At 41.0% G+C, this 16,475-nt stretch overlaps 2 protein-coding genes across 2 annotated transcripts; both read right to left on the bottom strand.

The window, feature by feature from the left end:
• Nucleotides 1-1,842: 1,842 nt before the first annotated feature.
• On the bottom strand, nt 1,843-6,563 carry lrrc8c (leucine rich repeat containing 8 VRAC subunit C; the record flags this gene model as incomplete). Its single annotated transcript, XM_083671136.1, has 2 exons — nt 1,843-4,809; nt 6,426-6,563. The coding sequence occupies 2 exons, from the start codon at nt 6,561-6,563 to the stop codon at nt 2,545-2,547; spliced, it is 2,403 nt and encodes an 800-aa protein (XP_083527262.1). The 3' UTR covers nt 1,843-2,544.
• A 3,177-nt stretch (nt 6,564-9,740) lies between these two features.
• Nucleotides 9,741-15,278, bottom strand: LOC310805781 (volume-regulated anion channel subunit LRRC8B-like; the record flags this gene model as incomplete). The annotated part of the gene is made up of 7 exons (XM_083671588.1): nt 9,741-10,112; nt 10,335-11,472; nt 11,692-12,413; nt 14,383-14,404; nt 14,582-14,824; nt 14,987-15,063; nt 15,267-15,278. The coding sequence occupies 7 exons, from the start codon at nt 15,276-15,278 to the stop codon at nt 9,741-9,743; spliced, it is 2,586 nt and encodes an 861-aa protein (XP_083527714.1).
• Between the last annotated feature and the right edge of the window lie 1,197 nt (nt 15,279-16,475).

Genomic DNA, 16,475 nt, shown 5'->3' with positions numbered 1-16,475 from the left:
AACTGTTACAAGGTGAGGAGGTGAATCCTGGAGAGGGTGCTGGGAAGTGAGAAATCTTGACTATACTGTAGCTTTGTGAAGATCAAAGAATGATCCATTGATGTGGGTGACAGGCTACATTAGAGACAGTTTCTGCAGACACCTGAACATGGCATACAATACTTAAATACCTGTGACTCAAAATCTTTTACAATTTAGTGGTTAACAATCTAATATTAGACAGTCTTAGATAATTAGAGGTTGAATTTAGCTGTTAAATATAAATCATCAATTCAGGTCGGGCACTTTGGCGATTTAGAAATATTTTCAATTAAAAATGCCATATTGAATGACTAAACCTGAAACTAATATTCACTGTTGCATAACATGCAACACTGCCACCTAGTCTGCCAAAAATAATTCCACACGAAACAACAGCACTCACAGCACCTAAACTATTCATGGTCTTCAATATAATTTACTTAAAATCTAAACATTTGTTACCCTGGGGCAAACTGATTTCTTTCTTTCTTGTACTGGGAAGCTGCCTGATGCATGGTGGGATAACAGAACACAGACAACATGTTTACAACATATATATCAATTAAAGCAGCCGTTTGTTTTTATTCATTGACATGAACCAAAAACAGCAAGGTTTTGTAAAAAAAAAAAAAAAAAAAAAAGGGACACTGTCTAATATGTCACAGAACAACATACACCTCTTTTTACATCCTCAACATATGTATGGGAAACATATTCTTTCACCAGTGCAATTTCTTTCTTCCCTTTTAATCAATTGTGCATACAAGCTTGGTATCTTTCCAAACTTTCAGCAATCAAATAAGGTCCACCATTCATGTTGGGGGGCAATATACACAACCGTAGAATTAAATCCCTAATATATTAGATAGTTGTTTTCATTCATTGCAGAGCAGATGACAAAACACAAAACAGCACAACAATGTCTAGTGAATGCAGGAGTTTTTTTTTATTTTTATCATAATTAATTGTTCATTATGGTGTTACCATTTTGTTGGTCTAATTAGCAGGTGGTGGTGGCTGTTACAGTAACTAAAATAAGCAAACTCTTGGGATAAATATGGCTCAGCCAGACTGAACAGCTGCAACTATGGGACCATGTACTTGTAGTCTACAGTACATTATTAGTTGAACCACTTTCATTATCAAGTACAAGATTAATATAAGACTACCTGAGTAGAGAAATCTAGTAGTGGATCTGATTTAATTCATATTTCACCTGTACATAAAATATGTACTCCAATGAAAGACCACATTTCAACACTATGGTGTATATTTTCAAAGGGAGGAGTACAGTGGGTAAATTTAATTTGTGGATGTTGCTGTGATAGGAATAGTGATCCTGGTTGATTGATATGTTACATGACACTAGTATGACATTAGTATTACAGTTGTCAGATCAGTTATAGACTGCTCAATCAGGCCTTCTTTTCTCTCCCTTCCCAGATGGATTTGTTTTGTCTTAGGCTAGGTTGTTGGTGCCATTCCCGTACACGGCATGCTACCCATATGACAAGACAGAGAGCGAGAGACGGGCTGAGCAAGGTCATTAGAATTACTGTCTCTGGTACTTTTCGCCTGCTTGTAATTTAGCTTAAACTGTGGACAGACCTTTGGTTCCTCAGAGATCCTTCCTACTTTGCTGTATGCTGTATCTCTCCCTTGTGCACATTGCATTCAATTATTAAAAGACTGCGGTGCTCTGACATCACACCTGAACCCAAGAATTCCTAACATCTGCCACGTTGTCACATTGCTGCCACAGATATTTGGTAAGAAAAAGTAGATGAAAGAATGATCCCTTAAAATAAAGACAACGATATGTTCAGTTAATCAATTATAATCCCAAAAGTAATTAACATAATCCAATAACAACAACAATAAAGCTAGAATCAAATTGAATGGCACAATGACATTGATGAAGCTTTGAGTTGAGAATATAATGGAATGGAATGTCTACAAGTTTCCAGTGCAAAGTAAATGCTGTAGCCTATATTCAATGTGAGAACTACAGTACCTTTCATATTAAGTGACAGTGATTAAAATGCAATAGGGGCATATATTTGTAAAACAACAGTAATTAATAGCTGAGGCGCATCAGGATAATTCTCTAATTCCATTCTAAAACACATTTTGTGATATTGAATATAGGCCTACAATCGATCCAGTGACTGTTGAATGGATCTCGTGCGAGACAAACCATATAATAAAAAGTGTAATAAATAACAATGGCAATACAAGAACAAGCAATCTTATAGTTGGCATACTCTGATACCCATATCTTGTGAATATGCTATTGTTTAGAGATATTTAATCAAAAAACAAAAAACAAAGGCATTTTCCCTTCTTTCATGGCAATATAACTGACACAAAATCAAAACAATCACCCATGAGTATCACAATAGCCTCTAAAAAAGAATAGGTACTTGAGTTTGATGATGCGTTAAGTATACAGTAGAAGCTACCATTTAGGCAGACAGGATTGTCAGATTAAGACAATTGGCATTTTTGCAAAGATAAGGCATATCACTCTGCCTTCATCTGGTCCCTGATTTCTGAAGGCAATGTTTCAAACAGGGCATCCTCAACCACAAGGCCACTACGCTTCAAGGCCCGACAGAAACCCAGCTCTGATGGCAGGACCTCAAAATGGTTGCCCTTCAGCTCCAGGTGTGTCAATAAAAGCAGGTAGGAAATCTTTGGTGAGAGCAAGGACAATGTGTTCTTACCCAGCTTGAGGGTTTTGAGCTTCTTACAAAAGAAGAGCTCATCTGGGAGATTTTCAATCTTGTTGCAGGTGACAGAGAAGTACAGGAGACTCTGTAGAACACCGATTTCTGGTGGAATGAAGCGGATGTCGTTGTTGGACAAGTCCAGGTAGCGCAGCTTGTTGCATAAGAATAGGTGTGAGGGCAATATCTCAATCTTGTTGTTGCTGAAATAGAGGCGTTCCAGGCTGCCAAGCTTTTTTATATGTTCAGGGATATAGGCGATGCTGTTGTACCACAACTTGAGACAAGTGAGCTTGCGGAGATGCTGAAAGCTGAGAATCTCCTCTATGGATCGCAGGTTGTTCTCCTTCAGGTCCAGCTCCTGTAGGTTTGTAAGGCTGAAGACTGCATGTGGAATGCGCTCCAGATCACAGTGCACCAGCTCCAGCTCTGTCAGATTTACCATCTTTTTCAGGTTATTGAGCATAACTAGCTTGGTGCCATCATTGTAGATATACAGCCGCTGCAGATGGCTGGACAGGTCCACGATGGACTGGGGGATTTTGATGAAGTTGCTCTTGAGGAAGAGAGTCTTCAGAGACTTAAGCTCTCGCAGTGACTCCAGGGTGATATTCTTAGAGGCATCAGGACTTAGTGATCCAATGAGGTAGAGCTCCTCTAGGTTGCGCAGGCCGTACAGCCAATGTGGCAGCTCCTTGCTGTCGTCAAATTTTACTCTAAGCACTTTCAGGTTCTCTTTCAGAAAGGAGGTGGCTGCTGTGTGCACCTTAAGGCAGCATTGATACAGGGACAGCTCCTGGAGGTCCTCAAGCTTTGCTATGGAGGCAGGGATGGTGACATTGTTAATGATCTCCAGCTTCAGGGACTGAAGCTCTGTCACTTCAAAGATGGTGTCTGGTAGCCCAGAGAGCATAAACAGCTGAAGCTCAAGTCGGTTATTGGCATTTGTCTGCAGTCTCTGACGCAGCTTCTCTGCTGTCCACTCGTGGTTGAGATTGAGCTGTTTCAGTTTGTTTTCACTGACCTCAGACAGGAACACAGCAAATCTCTTGGAGTAAAGCGGGTCATACTGGTCGATCATGTGCAGCATGAAGGCAAAGTCATTCTTCACATCTGGGATGTCATCAATACCGGTTTCCTGTCGCACATATTCAAATGAGTATTCTTTCAGTGAGCGGTAAAATAGCCAGTAGGAGGTGTAAAGGCACGTGAATCCGTAGACAACCACAAAGCACAGGTAACAATAAGACAGCTTGGAGAACAAATGAGCCATGGTGTGATTACAAGAGAAGTGTTTATAGCCTGTCATGTCCTGTATGTCCACATTACATTTTACTGTGATCTGTACTTCAGACACAAGAGCACTGTTGTATGCAATAATAAGGAGAAATTTAAGCACCTTGAGCACAGTCTGGCGAACATACATAATATAGAGTATGTCTCCCTCTTCAACGTGAAGGCGGAACTTCTTTACCTTTTCAAACAGTGCTTTGGCTTGTTCTCCCTCTTTCTTATCAAGGGCACTTGCTGTTGGCTTGTCTATTACAATCTTTTCTGGGATTGACTTGAGGGACTGGGTCTTCTCTAGGTCACCCTCCGCAGCAGACACGTTAAGGTTAGGCCTGCTGGCATTGTTCTTTTTGTTGTCCTTCTCCTCTGGGTTTTCCCCAGACACCTCCGACAGGGCTCGTGTGGTCCAGGGGGAGTCAAAGCATTTGCCCAGTATGGAGATGAAATGCTCTATTTTAGAACTGGAGCCTGGGAACTTGAACCAGAAGTTGCTACACACCATGAATATAAGAGTGTGTATGAGGACCAGGTAAGGGAAGTACTTAGCATACCAGTGCAGAGCCTTCTCATAACACATCTGATTGATGAAACTGTACTGCTGAAGGTCCAGGTTGGTCTTTAAGCCCTTCATTTCTTTTGGCACAGGTGAGACATTGTTGGGGGACGATATAGGGGGCTCCATCTGAGGCTCAGTTTCATTTGGCGAAAGCATTGTTTGGTTTGGCAAGGGCATTCTCTGTGGAAGGCAGATGATCTTGTCTTGCATGACCTAAAACAAATGAAAAACAAAGAAAAATGATTAGAGAACAGCAACCTAGAACCCTGGTTTATTCAGGCACTTGAGGTGACAATACCACATGATGACATCAGCAGATTACAGAGGGATGACACCACTACTGGGTCCACACAAATATTAATACATATCCCGGACGTTATTGAACTGGTGGGTTCATTCTTTAAAATTGCCACTCACAAATCGCCACTCATACAATGCCTATGGCAAAATGGGCAGGGATTTTAAAGTGGGGTCAGGAAGAACAGTACTCTATACCCTAAAGCCAGTGGTAATATGAACAACCATGAGTAATACAGCATCTTTCTCACTAGCCTATGACATCAGCAGTAGGACTGTGACTCAAACAGGAAATTAGCAATTCATGCTCTAGCTGCCACAAACACAAGAGGGAGACATATACATACTCACTCAAATGCCTTACTGCAACATGATACTGTATGCTATGATTGGAATTATTTTTTTTACTTAGGTTTTTCAATTGCTATTATACTGTAGAGTTGTGATTCAGAGCTATGTGATGTATTTCTAATGAGCTATTATTGATCTTGTACTGTATCTGCTTTTTGACTAAATCAAAGTATTTTCTCCTGCTTCCTGAAGTTTTTTTTGTCATTCACTGAATTAATTGGCATGTGGTTTCCTTGGAAGAGTAGGTTCAGTATGGAAAACTTCAACAAAAAAAGAAGCCACAATCAGCTGGAAGAGGGGGAGAGGGTTATGCTTCAGCACAATGCAGAAGAAAGGCAAAGTTAGATTTGCTGAGTGGAGACAAGATCAGCAGAATTCCACACACTGTGGCTCTCTCTCTCTCTCTCTCTCTCTCTCTCTCTCTCTCTCTCTCTCTCTTTCTACTGACTCTACATGCAGCACACTTGAAACTATTCACTGGCTTCTCCATGCACACGGCAACTTGGCAGGGCCAGTGTTTACCCCTACCACTCTAAACTGAGATGAAGCTCTATTATGCCAGGAAATGTATTAATTAAGACAATAATGCTTGCTTTGACAAGGCTGTAGCTTATGTAAACTCCAGAGAGTCGTAACATGGGTAAAGTTTTGAATTGCCCACTCTATTTACAAACTGTGGAGGAAAACTAAACAGTTTTACTCCTGTAGAGATCTCTCATGGGACCACTGGGGGGGATATTCCCACCCAAATAAAGACTTCCTGTCAATGATGTTTGGTTTTTCTAAAAAATAATTGGTATCATCTCCAGGATTTATAATGAGGAGAAGAGCAGAAGGAGGTTAAGCTCCACCTTTTTCCAGCTGGCCAGAGCCGTAAAGTGACAGGCCACTGGCCTTTGGAATCATGTGTTTATGAAGAGGGGTTGGGCGGGGGGGGGGTAATGTCTGGTGCGGACTGCAGGAATTTGTCCCCCTTTCGGTTGGTAAACTCCCACTAAACTAAGCAGCTTGCATGGCCCAACACTGAGCTGTTTGTGATGGCAGAACTGCGGAGCTGTATCCTTGCTTCTCACGTTTTCCATTTATTTCAATCTCCTACAATCAGCAACTTGATGAATGTTATTCAACATAAATCTAATTCTACTAAGGAAGACATTGTGTGGTGTAGTAGTGATACTGACCTGGAGGGTGCATCCAAACACGCCAATCATGAGCATGACCACAGAGAGGTAGTCTGTGAACACATCCCACCATGGCTTCAGCACTCGAAACGCTGGCTGCTGCTCAGAAAACTGTCGGAACTCTGTCACAGGAATCATGACTCCTGTAAGGACAGGGATGGCATTTAGGGGCTACAATTACATCACACTGCACTGTTTCCATAATGTTTACCACCATCTTTAGGAACTATCAGGAACTGTCAAAATAGAATTCTGTGAATCCAAATATGGCTATGTTTGCATTAGATTAAACTAGGATACATTAGGCCTTTCACTGCAATCGGTCTCAAGATTTTTACATAATAATTGCAAATTGTCATATTCAAAAATGAGATTTGAATCCTTTGTTGCTTTCAATTTTCTCATTCCCTGCTAGAGAATACACAAAGCATTTAATGCATCAATAAAGCAAGCGTATGATGAAGCCTCCGTTTTTTGGCAGTTTATCTAATTCACAATATCATGGCTCACAAATATGAAACAAGCCTTTAAGAAGTATAACCAAAATGTAACAGAGTCTAAAGCAAAATAATGTAGGGAGCCATGCCAGTAGCATCATAGCAATATACATGTCTGTCATGTCTATGGTAACTCGTCACTTAATATTAGACGCTGCCCCTCTCTCTCACTCTGTCTCTCTTGTCACCTTTAACAATCTGCCTACTATGGGTATCCAGTTTCCATTGTCTGTACTTTGTCCAAATGATGAATCCTATTTCAGTTGCCTGTACTTTAGCAAATAAGGAAACAAGTATATTGTGCATTACCCATTTGTGGATAAACAGCTGTAATTATTTGTTTTCTTTATTGTGGTCGTGATGTCCTCTTTAGACCTGTTCACCTGTTTTATGTGAATATTATGTATTCATCGCACTCTTTAACTCTTACTTTCACTTATACTTTCCACTACAACTACGTCTTAAGAATAGAATCACTTTAAAAAACACACAAAAAACTGTTCTTTAAATCAATAATAATATTTAATTATAATAATTTGACCTCATGTGGTTCTTTAAGATAATTTGACAGGGTTTTGACAGTGTCTATCACTTTTATGTAACTCTTAATTACAGTGTGTGGTGAAAAACTAAATGTGCAGTGAACACTCAAAAATACCATGTCAAAGGAGTACTATAGAAATATATTTAGACTTTACAATAACACAGCTGCCCTAGTTTAAATAGACCACCACACAAACAATTAGGACTAACAACTGTTGGGCCAGACAGATTCTGGTTTTATTGAGAAAAACCCATATGGTTTCAGCTCTCCTGTAGGAATTGAACACATCACTTCCTTAAGCTGTTGAATTTCATGGAAAAAGTGTATGTACCATGGCAGGAAGGATGGAGAACACCACAGAGGGATGTTTAGACAATAGACTAATAACTTCAGATGTCTATGAAGTCTTTGGTGTTGTGTTTAGCATTACACACTCTGTATTGGTACTGTACATATAAGAAATATACTGTACATAAATAGGGAAGAGTAGTTGTATGAGGGTATTATAGTTTATTAGTATGTAGCCTTTGATCATATTAAGAAAATGGTTGCTCCCCACCAGATGAGTCTTTGCTTTGTCACCAGTAAGCTGGCAAGGCCTTATCCTTGCCTCTTCCTGACAGGAAATGTTGCAGCTCTCAAACAGCCCAAAACAGACTATGCATGTCTCGATCACACCCAATCCCCAGGATACAAAATCCTGTCTAAGATGGGTTCATTAAGACCATGGAAAAACACAGCCAGAAATTAACATTCAGTCACATTGTATTGCATTGGCAGGATGGGCTAGGTGAATGAAAGGTCTTGAAAGAATCAATAATGGAACCCTGAAGCTATAGGTCTAGAAGTTGTTTTTGCTTTAGTGTACAATATATACCAATATATATTCAACCAAATGTATTCTTCAACCTTTTGAAAACTAGGCCGATTGGCTGCCCTTGTTCATACTATGTTAAATGTCACGGTATTTTCATCTCTTATATAAAGAAAACTGTGAAATGGTCTACATTATTAGACAGAATGTCAACAAGCTCAACGTCCTTATAAGGCATATAGGCCTACTGTAGTAATGCAATTGTTTTTGTTTTGTTTTCTTTCTTTTTTTGGGGGGGGGGGGGGGGGAGGTGACATCATTAACTAAACTTCTAATCAATTGTCGATAACATCATTAACCAAACTTCTACTCAATTCTACACCGCTTAAACATTTCTAGCCATTACACGAATAGGTCTAATATCACATTCATTTGAAAATATGTGGAAAACCATCCCGATTAGGCTACATGTACCACTGTCCAGAAGGCTCGTGTAACGTATGACAGGCAGATGTGAAAGTATTGAAACAATGTAGCATAAATAGCATGTTACTAACATGAAACAACGTAGCGAAATATTGCTATTGCTATTGCTAAGCAATTATTGTCCACAGCTCAAATTCCAAAAGCAATAGTCGGGAGTATGATTGCCTTACCCAAGCGCTGTCCGATAACCTATTCTATATCTTCTGTATAGCGATGAGATTTTAGGGCAGCGGCATGATGTCCTTGTGGTATAGTGCGTTCCCCCTATTCCCGTTATTTCTGCTAGTTGAATGTTCCTGCTGGTGAATCACAAAGACTGTAGTCGACTGACGCCGTCAGGGCGGGGACATGGGCAAACATTTCGGAAGGGAGATATTGTAAATTCATTCAATAAAACCATCAATGATAGATCCGGTGTATAAAAAACACATTTTTATTTTCACTCAGATAAAGCGTATTTGTAACAAACCACTATTCCACAGATCCTGTCCAAGTGCCACTGACACAAATAAAAATAGAGCCTGGTCATTTCCTCCCGTCATTCAGAGGACGGCAGGGAATCCTTCACAATAGCTTTCCTGAAGAGTGAAATATTCATTTTACAATACTTTCAAAAGTTGTGCATTAGTATAATGTGGAGGTAGGCTAGGGCCACAGTTAGAGAGCAATACTGCTACCCTATGCATTCAATTCAGCATGCAAATACTATAGCATTCCTTGTCAGGAAGATGAAAGATTAATGTGAAATCCCATTAATGGGCTTTACTGTAATGTTTATCAAATCAACAAATTACATTTGAACACATTTTTCAACACATGAAAAACTCAAACAATAAAATATGTGACAGAATTGTTTCTTTAACTGAATTGCTCAACAGAGGCTCAGTATACAGATTATTTTCAAATTGGTCAATCAACTGTATACTGTACAACAGTGTCAATTGGATTCTTAAGAGGATGTTCATTTTGAACAGTCACATGGAGTATGTCAGGCTGCTGTCTCCATGTCCAGTATTGCAAATTATTGGGTTACAGTTCAGAGGATTGCCTGCTCCCTCAGTCTCCAATTTGCCAGGGAACTCTTTATCTGACCTCTGGAAACCCTCCTTCACATTTGGGGGGAGAGAGTTGAGAAGACCCTCCTCAACCAGCAGTCCATTGGGCATCAGATTCTGGCACTCCTCTAGCTCTGCAGGCAAGCTCTTCAGCTGGTTCCCTCTCAGGTCAAGCAGTACCAGGTTTGTCAGTTCGCTCACCTGGTTGGGCACCACTGACAGACTGTTGTGGCTTAGCAACAGGGAATGCAATGTTTTGCACTGGAACAGACTCTCTGGAAGCTTTTCAATCTTGAGAGACATAAAAAGAAAGGTTTCAGGTCATATGATTATGATACACTTCAGTTCACTGTTCTGCTGTCTCTCATTGCATTCTGGAGTAATGCCATTTTTAGTTATGCAGGCTATTTAAAATGGTTGAACTTGGATTGTGTGTAAATAATCACAAAATGTCATACACACAAATGTTTTCTTTTCGGGAACATATAAAGTTCTGAAATTAATAGTACTTACATTATTTTTGGATACATTCAAGAGTTGGAGTCTCCTCAAGTCTTGTATTTCACTGGGAATGACAGCTATCTTGTTGTGACTGAGGTCCAGATGATAGAGTCTGCTGCACAGGAAAAGCTGTGAGGGTATACAACTGATATAATTATGACAGAGGTGAAGTTGCTCCAGATTTTCAAGAACTCCGATGTGGACTGGGATGTAGGTGATACTGTTGCATTTCAGCTTCAGGGTAGAAAGCTTTGGAAGGTGTTGGAAACCTATGATTTCCTCAATAGTTTTGAGGTTGTTTCCTTTCAGGTCAATTTCTTGCAGGTTCTTCAGGCTGAAAATAGGACTTGGTATATGCTGAAGGTCACAGTTGAGCAGCTCTAAGCATGTGAGGTGTGACATCATTTTCAGACTCTGCAGGACAGCGAGTTGGGTGCCTTCATTGTCGATGAATAGCTTCTGTATTGAGGGTAGTGAATTAGTAATAACTTTAGGCATTGCAGTGATACTACACTTGAGGAATAAGACTTTCAGGTTCTTCAACTTGGGTAGGTTGTTGATGAAGGTTGTGTTGTCCTGAGATAACATATTCCCATAGAGATACAGTTCACTCAAGTTACGCAAACTGAAGATCCACCAGGGGGCTTGCTCCACGTCTGTGAATTTCATCCTTAGGATCCTCAGATTCTCAGAGAGAAACCCTAGTGCCATGAGGTCCACTGTTGCAGGAGAATGGTCCAGCCACAACTCCCTCAGATTTCTTAGCTGTGTGATCTTCTGTGGGAGCCTAGGGTCTGGGATCAGCTGCAGTTTGAGAACCTCAAGCTCCCTGATATCAAACACAGAATCTGGGATCCCACTGTGGAGCATAAGGTGGAGCTCTATCTGGTCCATTGTGTTGCGCACCAGCTTCTGAGCTAGCTTCTCCAAAGGCCACAGGTAGTTAAGATTGAGCTGCCTTAGTTTATTTTCACTAACCTCAGACAAGAACACTGCAAAACGTTTTGAGAACAGGGGGTTGTACTGGTCCAGTAGGTGGAGGATAAAGGCAAAGTCATTTTTGACGTCGGGAATGTCGCTGAAGCTGCTCTCCTCTCTGACTGAGTCAAATGAATATTCCCTGAGCGAGTTTCTGATCATCCACCAAAAACTGTACAGGCAAGTCAAGCCATAAACAATCATTAGAACAGTGTATACTAAGGAGAGGAGCCAGAAAATGGGGGCCAACGAGTGAACGCAGTGAAAAAACAGAAATGGCATCAATGCATGTGTTTCCACTACACAATTAACATCAAACAGGATATGTGAGGCGGCATAAGGGATATATGCCAAGGTGAACAAGAGAAACACAATTTTCATAACTATCTGCCTCATGTATAGGTGATAAATTATGTCTTTGTCCTCAACATGAACTTTAAGCTTCTTAACTTTTTCAAAAATGGCTTTGGCCTGCTCCCCTTCCTTTTTGTCAAGTACACTAAGAAGCTCTGTCCCCATTGGCCTCCTGCTATCGTTTGCTATCGATGTTGACGCTTGGGCATCAGGGCAACACATGCTCATAGAGGACTGAGCACCTCCTTGCTCTGCCACAGTCTCTGATAGTGCCCGGGTGGTCCAGGGAGAGTCGCAGCATTTGTGTAGTATGGAGACAAAGTGTATGAGCCTTGAGCTGGTGCTTGGGTACTTGAACCAAAAGTTGCTTATAATCACAAGGGCCAGCGTTTGTAACATTACAACATAGGGGAAGAACTTGGCAAACCAGTGGAGCTGTTGTTCATAGCACACAGCATCCACATAGGCATACTGTTGAAGGTCCAGCTTGAGGAGTGGGAAGTTGGATTTAGCAGCACTGGCATTCACTGAAGTGCTTCTATGGTTGAAACCCCCACAAAAGTAATTTGATGTAATTTGACAGGGGACACAGACGATCTTGCGAAGGGTAACCTGCAGGGTACCGCCCAGGGTGCCAATCATGAACATCAGGATGGAGAGGTAATGGCTGAAGACATCCCACCAAGGCTGAAGAACACAGTATAAGGACTGCCCCCTGGCAAAATCTTTCAACTCGCTCTCTGAGAACATTTTAGCTGCCTAAACGGAAATAGACACAGACAATCATAAGAGAGGAATGTATATAAACAGAAATTAACTCTAACTAGATAAATACAAATTAAGACCCTGACCCCCTAACACTTTTTAAAGTGGCAATCTGGGATTGGTACATCCATTTTTTGACTTTTAAATTAATCATACTGTATATTGATTCTTGAAGAATAGCCTCTAACTTACAAATGCTTCATGAGCTTAGTTAAACTGTCTTCCCCCATCAAAACCAAAAATATAATCTTATTTTACTCCATTGTTTGTAAACAATGTAATTGTACACACACTGTATAGCTATAAAACATGGTTAAAACTATCATTTGTATCTAACGGTATCTAAATACATATCATTTGTATCTAAATCCGTCTACGAATTTGAGAGTGGTTATTTCTCCAGCCCCATCCCTCAGCTGTTTAGACCACTTTGTTGTTTGAATCCCAGATTGCCACTTGAATCTATGCAAAAATATGATACAGACTCAAAATAATGTAGGCCTATGTATACTGTTGCACAGAAGCTTTATAATGTAAAAATGCCATTCAGTCTGACACAATGCAATTAACAGGTTCCATATGGTTGAACACCAGATGAAGCTGATGCAGACCTTTCTTTAGATAGCTAATAGTACAGTCACTCATCACACATACTGATCTGTGCCTCATCTTTTTCATGTTAGCAAGCTATTTCTATTGAAAGCTGTCAGATGCAGGAAATCTTACCATAGTGGTAAAATATGAATTAATTTTATGAACAACAACAGGTGTCAGGCAACGTTTGAGGTCAGGTTGGTGCTGCTCATTCATTAGCTAGCTAGTTAGCAACAAGTTAGCCATTGATTCATCTGGTCCTTAGCTTATCTAGCCAGCTAACAATCTTTGGTTAAAAGAAAATTATCTACCTTGAAGTTTTGTGACTCACTTTTAGAAGGATCTGTATGTGACGCCCTTAAAGCCCTTGACGCCTAAGATAGCCCGCTAGTTAACGACTAGTTAAACAAGACTTAGAAGGAAGAAAGCTAGCTAGCTTGCTAGCAACATCAACAGAAAAATTTGGGTTGACTTTAGTTGCTTAGTTCCTCTTTTTAGCGGTGGGGGGAGGGGATTTGTCAAGCAGATAAAATGAGTTGAATGTGTTTTTGTGGCTCAAATATTAAAGCTAGTCTTCCAGTATTTGGATCCAGTAATATTAAATAGGCCCTAGCTAATGGGCAGACTGATGTAAGGTTAACCTAAAACATCTTGTTTTTGTTTGAGAAATATTTTTCCAAATCATATTACAAGAAATATGAATGCTGCCAAATAATTCCCTGAAAATACTAGTGGCAGAGTATTTAAACTATACTACTACTAACTTTATAATCTCTTAGCCAAGTTCTAGTGTAGATAAATCAAGGGCCATTTGCTTTGTGAAAATGTCGAAATCACGTACATCCGTTTGTCCGTCCGTAGGTGACAATTCGTCAATTTATACTGAATACGAAAATACCGATAGGATATGTGCGTCAGTCCAGGCTAGCTCCTTCGCGGTCTTGTGTTGCATTCCATGCTCCACTGCACCGTAATCATGGGTATATAGCCAGATTTATCGAAATCTAGACCGACGTTGACACTTGAGATGTTTCTGTACATTATTCTATATCACACAATTGTAACATTCGCCTTAGACTCCAATGTTGTGTGTTTAGCCTTTTTGTCTCCCTCGCAGGTGCTGCTTAAGCAGGGCTGCAAAGCAGGGGGAGCGGAGACAGTGGAAGCCAAATCGTCTGATGGTGAAGTACTTGCATGCGTATATCTACACGTGCTTTGGCATTGATTGACCAATCGCCCTATCAGCTGAGCCGACCCTGTAATGTGTCGAACAGCCATAGCTTATGAGGAATGCTTGGGCATGAGCCTCCTTCCTCTCATCGCAAGATTCATTGACACTATACAAGACAAATTGACACTATCTTCAGACTGTCTTCCACACCAGGGCAGGACTGGGAAAATCATTCAGGCCGGGAAATATAGCGCGAAATATAGCCCCAGTCAGGCCACTTTTTTAAGCGTGGAGTCTGGGGGTCTCCCAACAGGAAGATTTTCGTTACAAAGACTTCATTTCCTGCATTCTGGTGAATTTTAGTGTATGTGAATCACAAACTAATGTTGTTTCATACCTCAGGAGTGCTTCCAGGTACCCTCTGGCCTTGACTCTGGCAACAGGTTTCATGGTCTCATCCTCCTCAATTTTCATCATGGTGATCACCACATCTGTGTAGAGTGCATGGTCAGGCTTTCCAAAGCATCCAAACACTTTCATCAAGGCATGGTCCTTGGCCCACCAGCGAGTTTCTCCAATTAAACCAAGCCGTCTGTGCCACTGGTTCCCTCTCATCACCTGCATGCGCTTGTTGGACTCCCTAGTGAACACAGCAATGTCGTTCAACAAAGAGTAAAGGGATGCACTTGCCACTACAACCCCAGTGGTGTCTGTAAGCACCAGATTCAGCACATGGGAGTAACACCAAGTGTGAACTTGGTCTGGGGTCTCTCCTGAGAACAATGCAGAGAAGCCCTTTTACTGTCCCTGCATGTTAGCAGCTCTGTCTGTTGAGTTCCCTACACAGTTCTTGATGTTAATGCCCACCTTCTCCAGGGTCTGTTTAAGGAGCTCCACAAAAAGGATGTTAAATCCTGCATGGTGTCTATTTTTTGGTGTCAAATTTATTATTTGCACTGAAAACATCACTGCCTCCTGAACTTCAGCAACAATCACATCTTGAATTAAGACCCTGATGACATCAATTACCTTGTTGACAGTTGTTTTGGAAAACAAAGCAACAAGGGACCCTCTTCCTGTACCTTTCCTCTCATGTTGCCTCTTACTCTTCTCGATGCTGTCATTTACATGCTCTTGGAGGCAGACATCAAATCGGCTGAGCAACAATATAATTTCCAGGAAATTGCCATAGTCTGAGGTTGGGTCGTCAAGGCTATATGCAGCTTCATGTACGTCTCCCTTGTAGCTAAGACCACACTTTCCAATTACTTTAAGTATGTCAATAATACGTTCCATAACCTGCCTCTTCTTCCTGACCTGCTCTCGATGTGCTGAGATTTGTTTTTCACTCAGGAGGCTACTGATGTCTGCTTTTTTAGCTCTGAGGAAATAGGCTTCTGCACTCTCTATGGGCCTTGCTTTGCTCATGCTCCTCTATTCTCTGATGGACATGTTTACATGCCTGCATGGCTCCTCTGGTGAATGCACTGTCACTGTCAGATTTTCTGAATGCAAGACACACTGAGCAGAATAGGGAGTGGTTTGCATCATTGTAGAACAGACACTTTCTGTTTGTGCCATCTTTTGAGTGGAACACTTTGTTTCTGTCACTGTCACTTTCACCTGTCACCATTGCGCTGGGTTCTAGACCCATCTCTCTCTCCAAAGGCTCCTGCCTAACTAGCACTACACTTGCACTGCTACTCTCTCCACCTATTCAAAGAACAGAGCAAGAGCACAATACCCTATTCAGTTTACTGATACACTACCCATCAAAAGTTAAAATACCAAACCAACACAAACATTAAATAATATAGACCTTTCAACAATACTGTCCGGGCCTGTTCCACATTAACATTCTCATGTAAATTAATAGGAGACAAGGAATCTCTTTTTGGGAGACAAGGAGAAGGAATCTCTTTTCAGAATCCTTTCATATCTGTTTTGTATAGCCTACCGATTATTTGTTTTGTTTTGTAGTGTATGTCAAATGCGTTTAATGTATCGTGTTTTGTTTAAAATGTACATTAAACTTAACTTGGTAGCCTAACGTTTTGCCGCGTCATTCCTTTGATCCAGCGAATAGACATGTCAGCCTACAGCTGCGCCGAGATCTGAGACTGACTGCGCTGATGGCTGTTTTAAGCGGAGAAATTGACATCAGAATACAAATGTGAAACTTAAAATGTTAACTACTGCATTGGGATTTATGAAAAGCCCCCTCAGACAGATCTACCGCCCCCCTCCTGGCTGTGTGCCGCTCAGCGCCCCCCCCCCCCCCCCCCCCCCCC

The sequence above is a fragment of the Argentina silus genome, assembly GCF_951799395.1.
Source record: "Argentina silus genome assembly, chromosome: 6".
NCBI classification, from domain to species: domain Eukaryota; kingdom Metazoa; phylum Chordata; class Actinopteri; order Argentiniformes; family Argentinidae; genus Argentina; species Argentina silus.
This window is presented reverse-complemented; position numbering and strand designations above follow the sequence as displayed.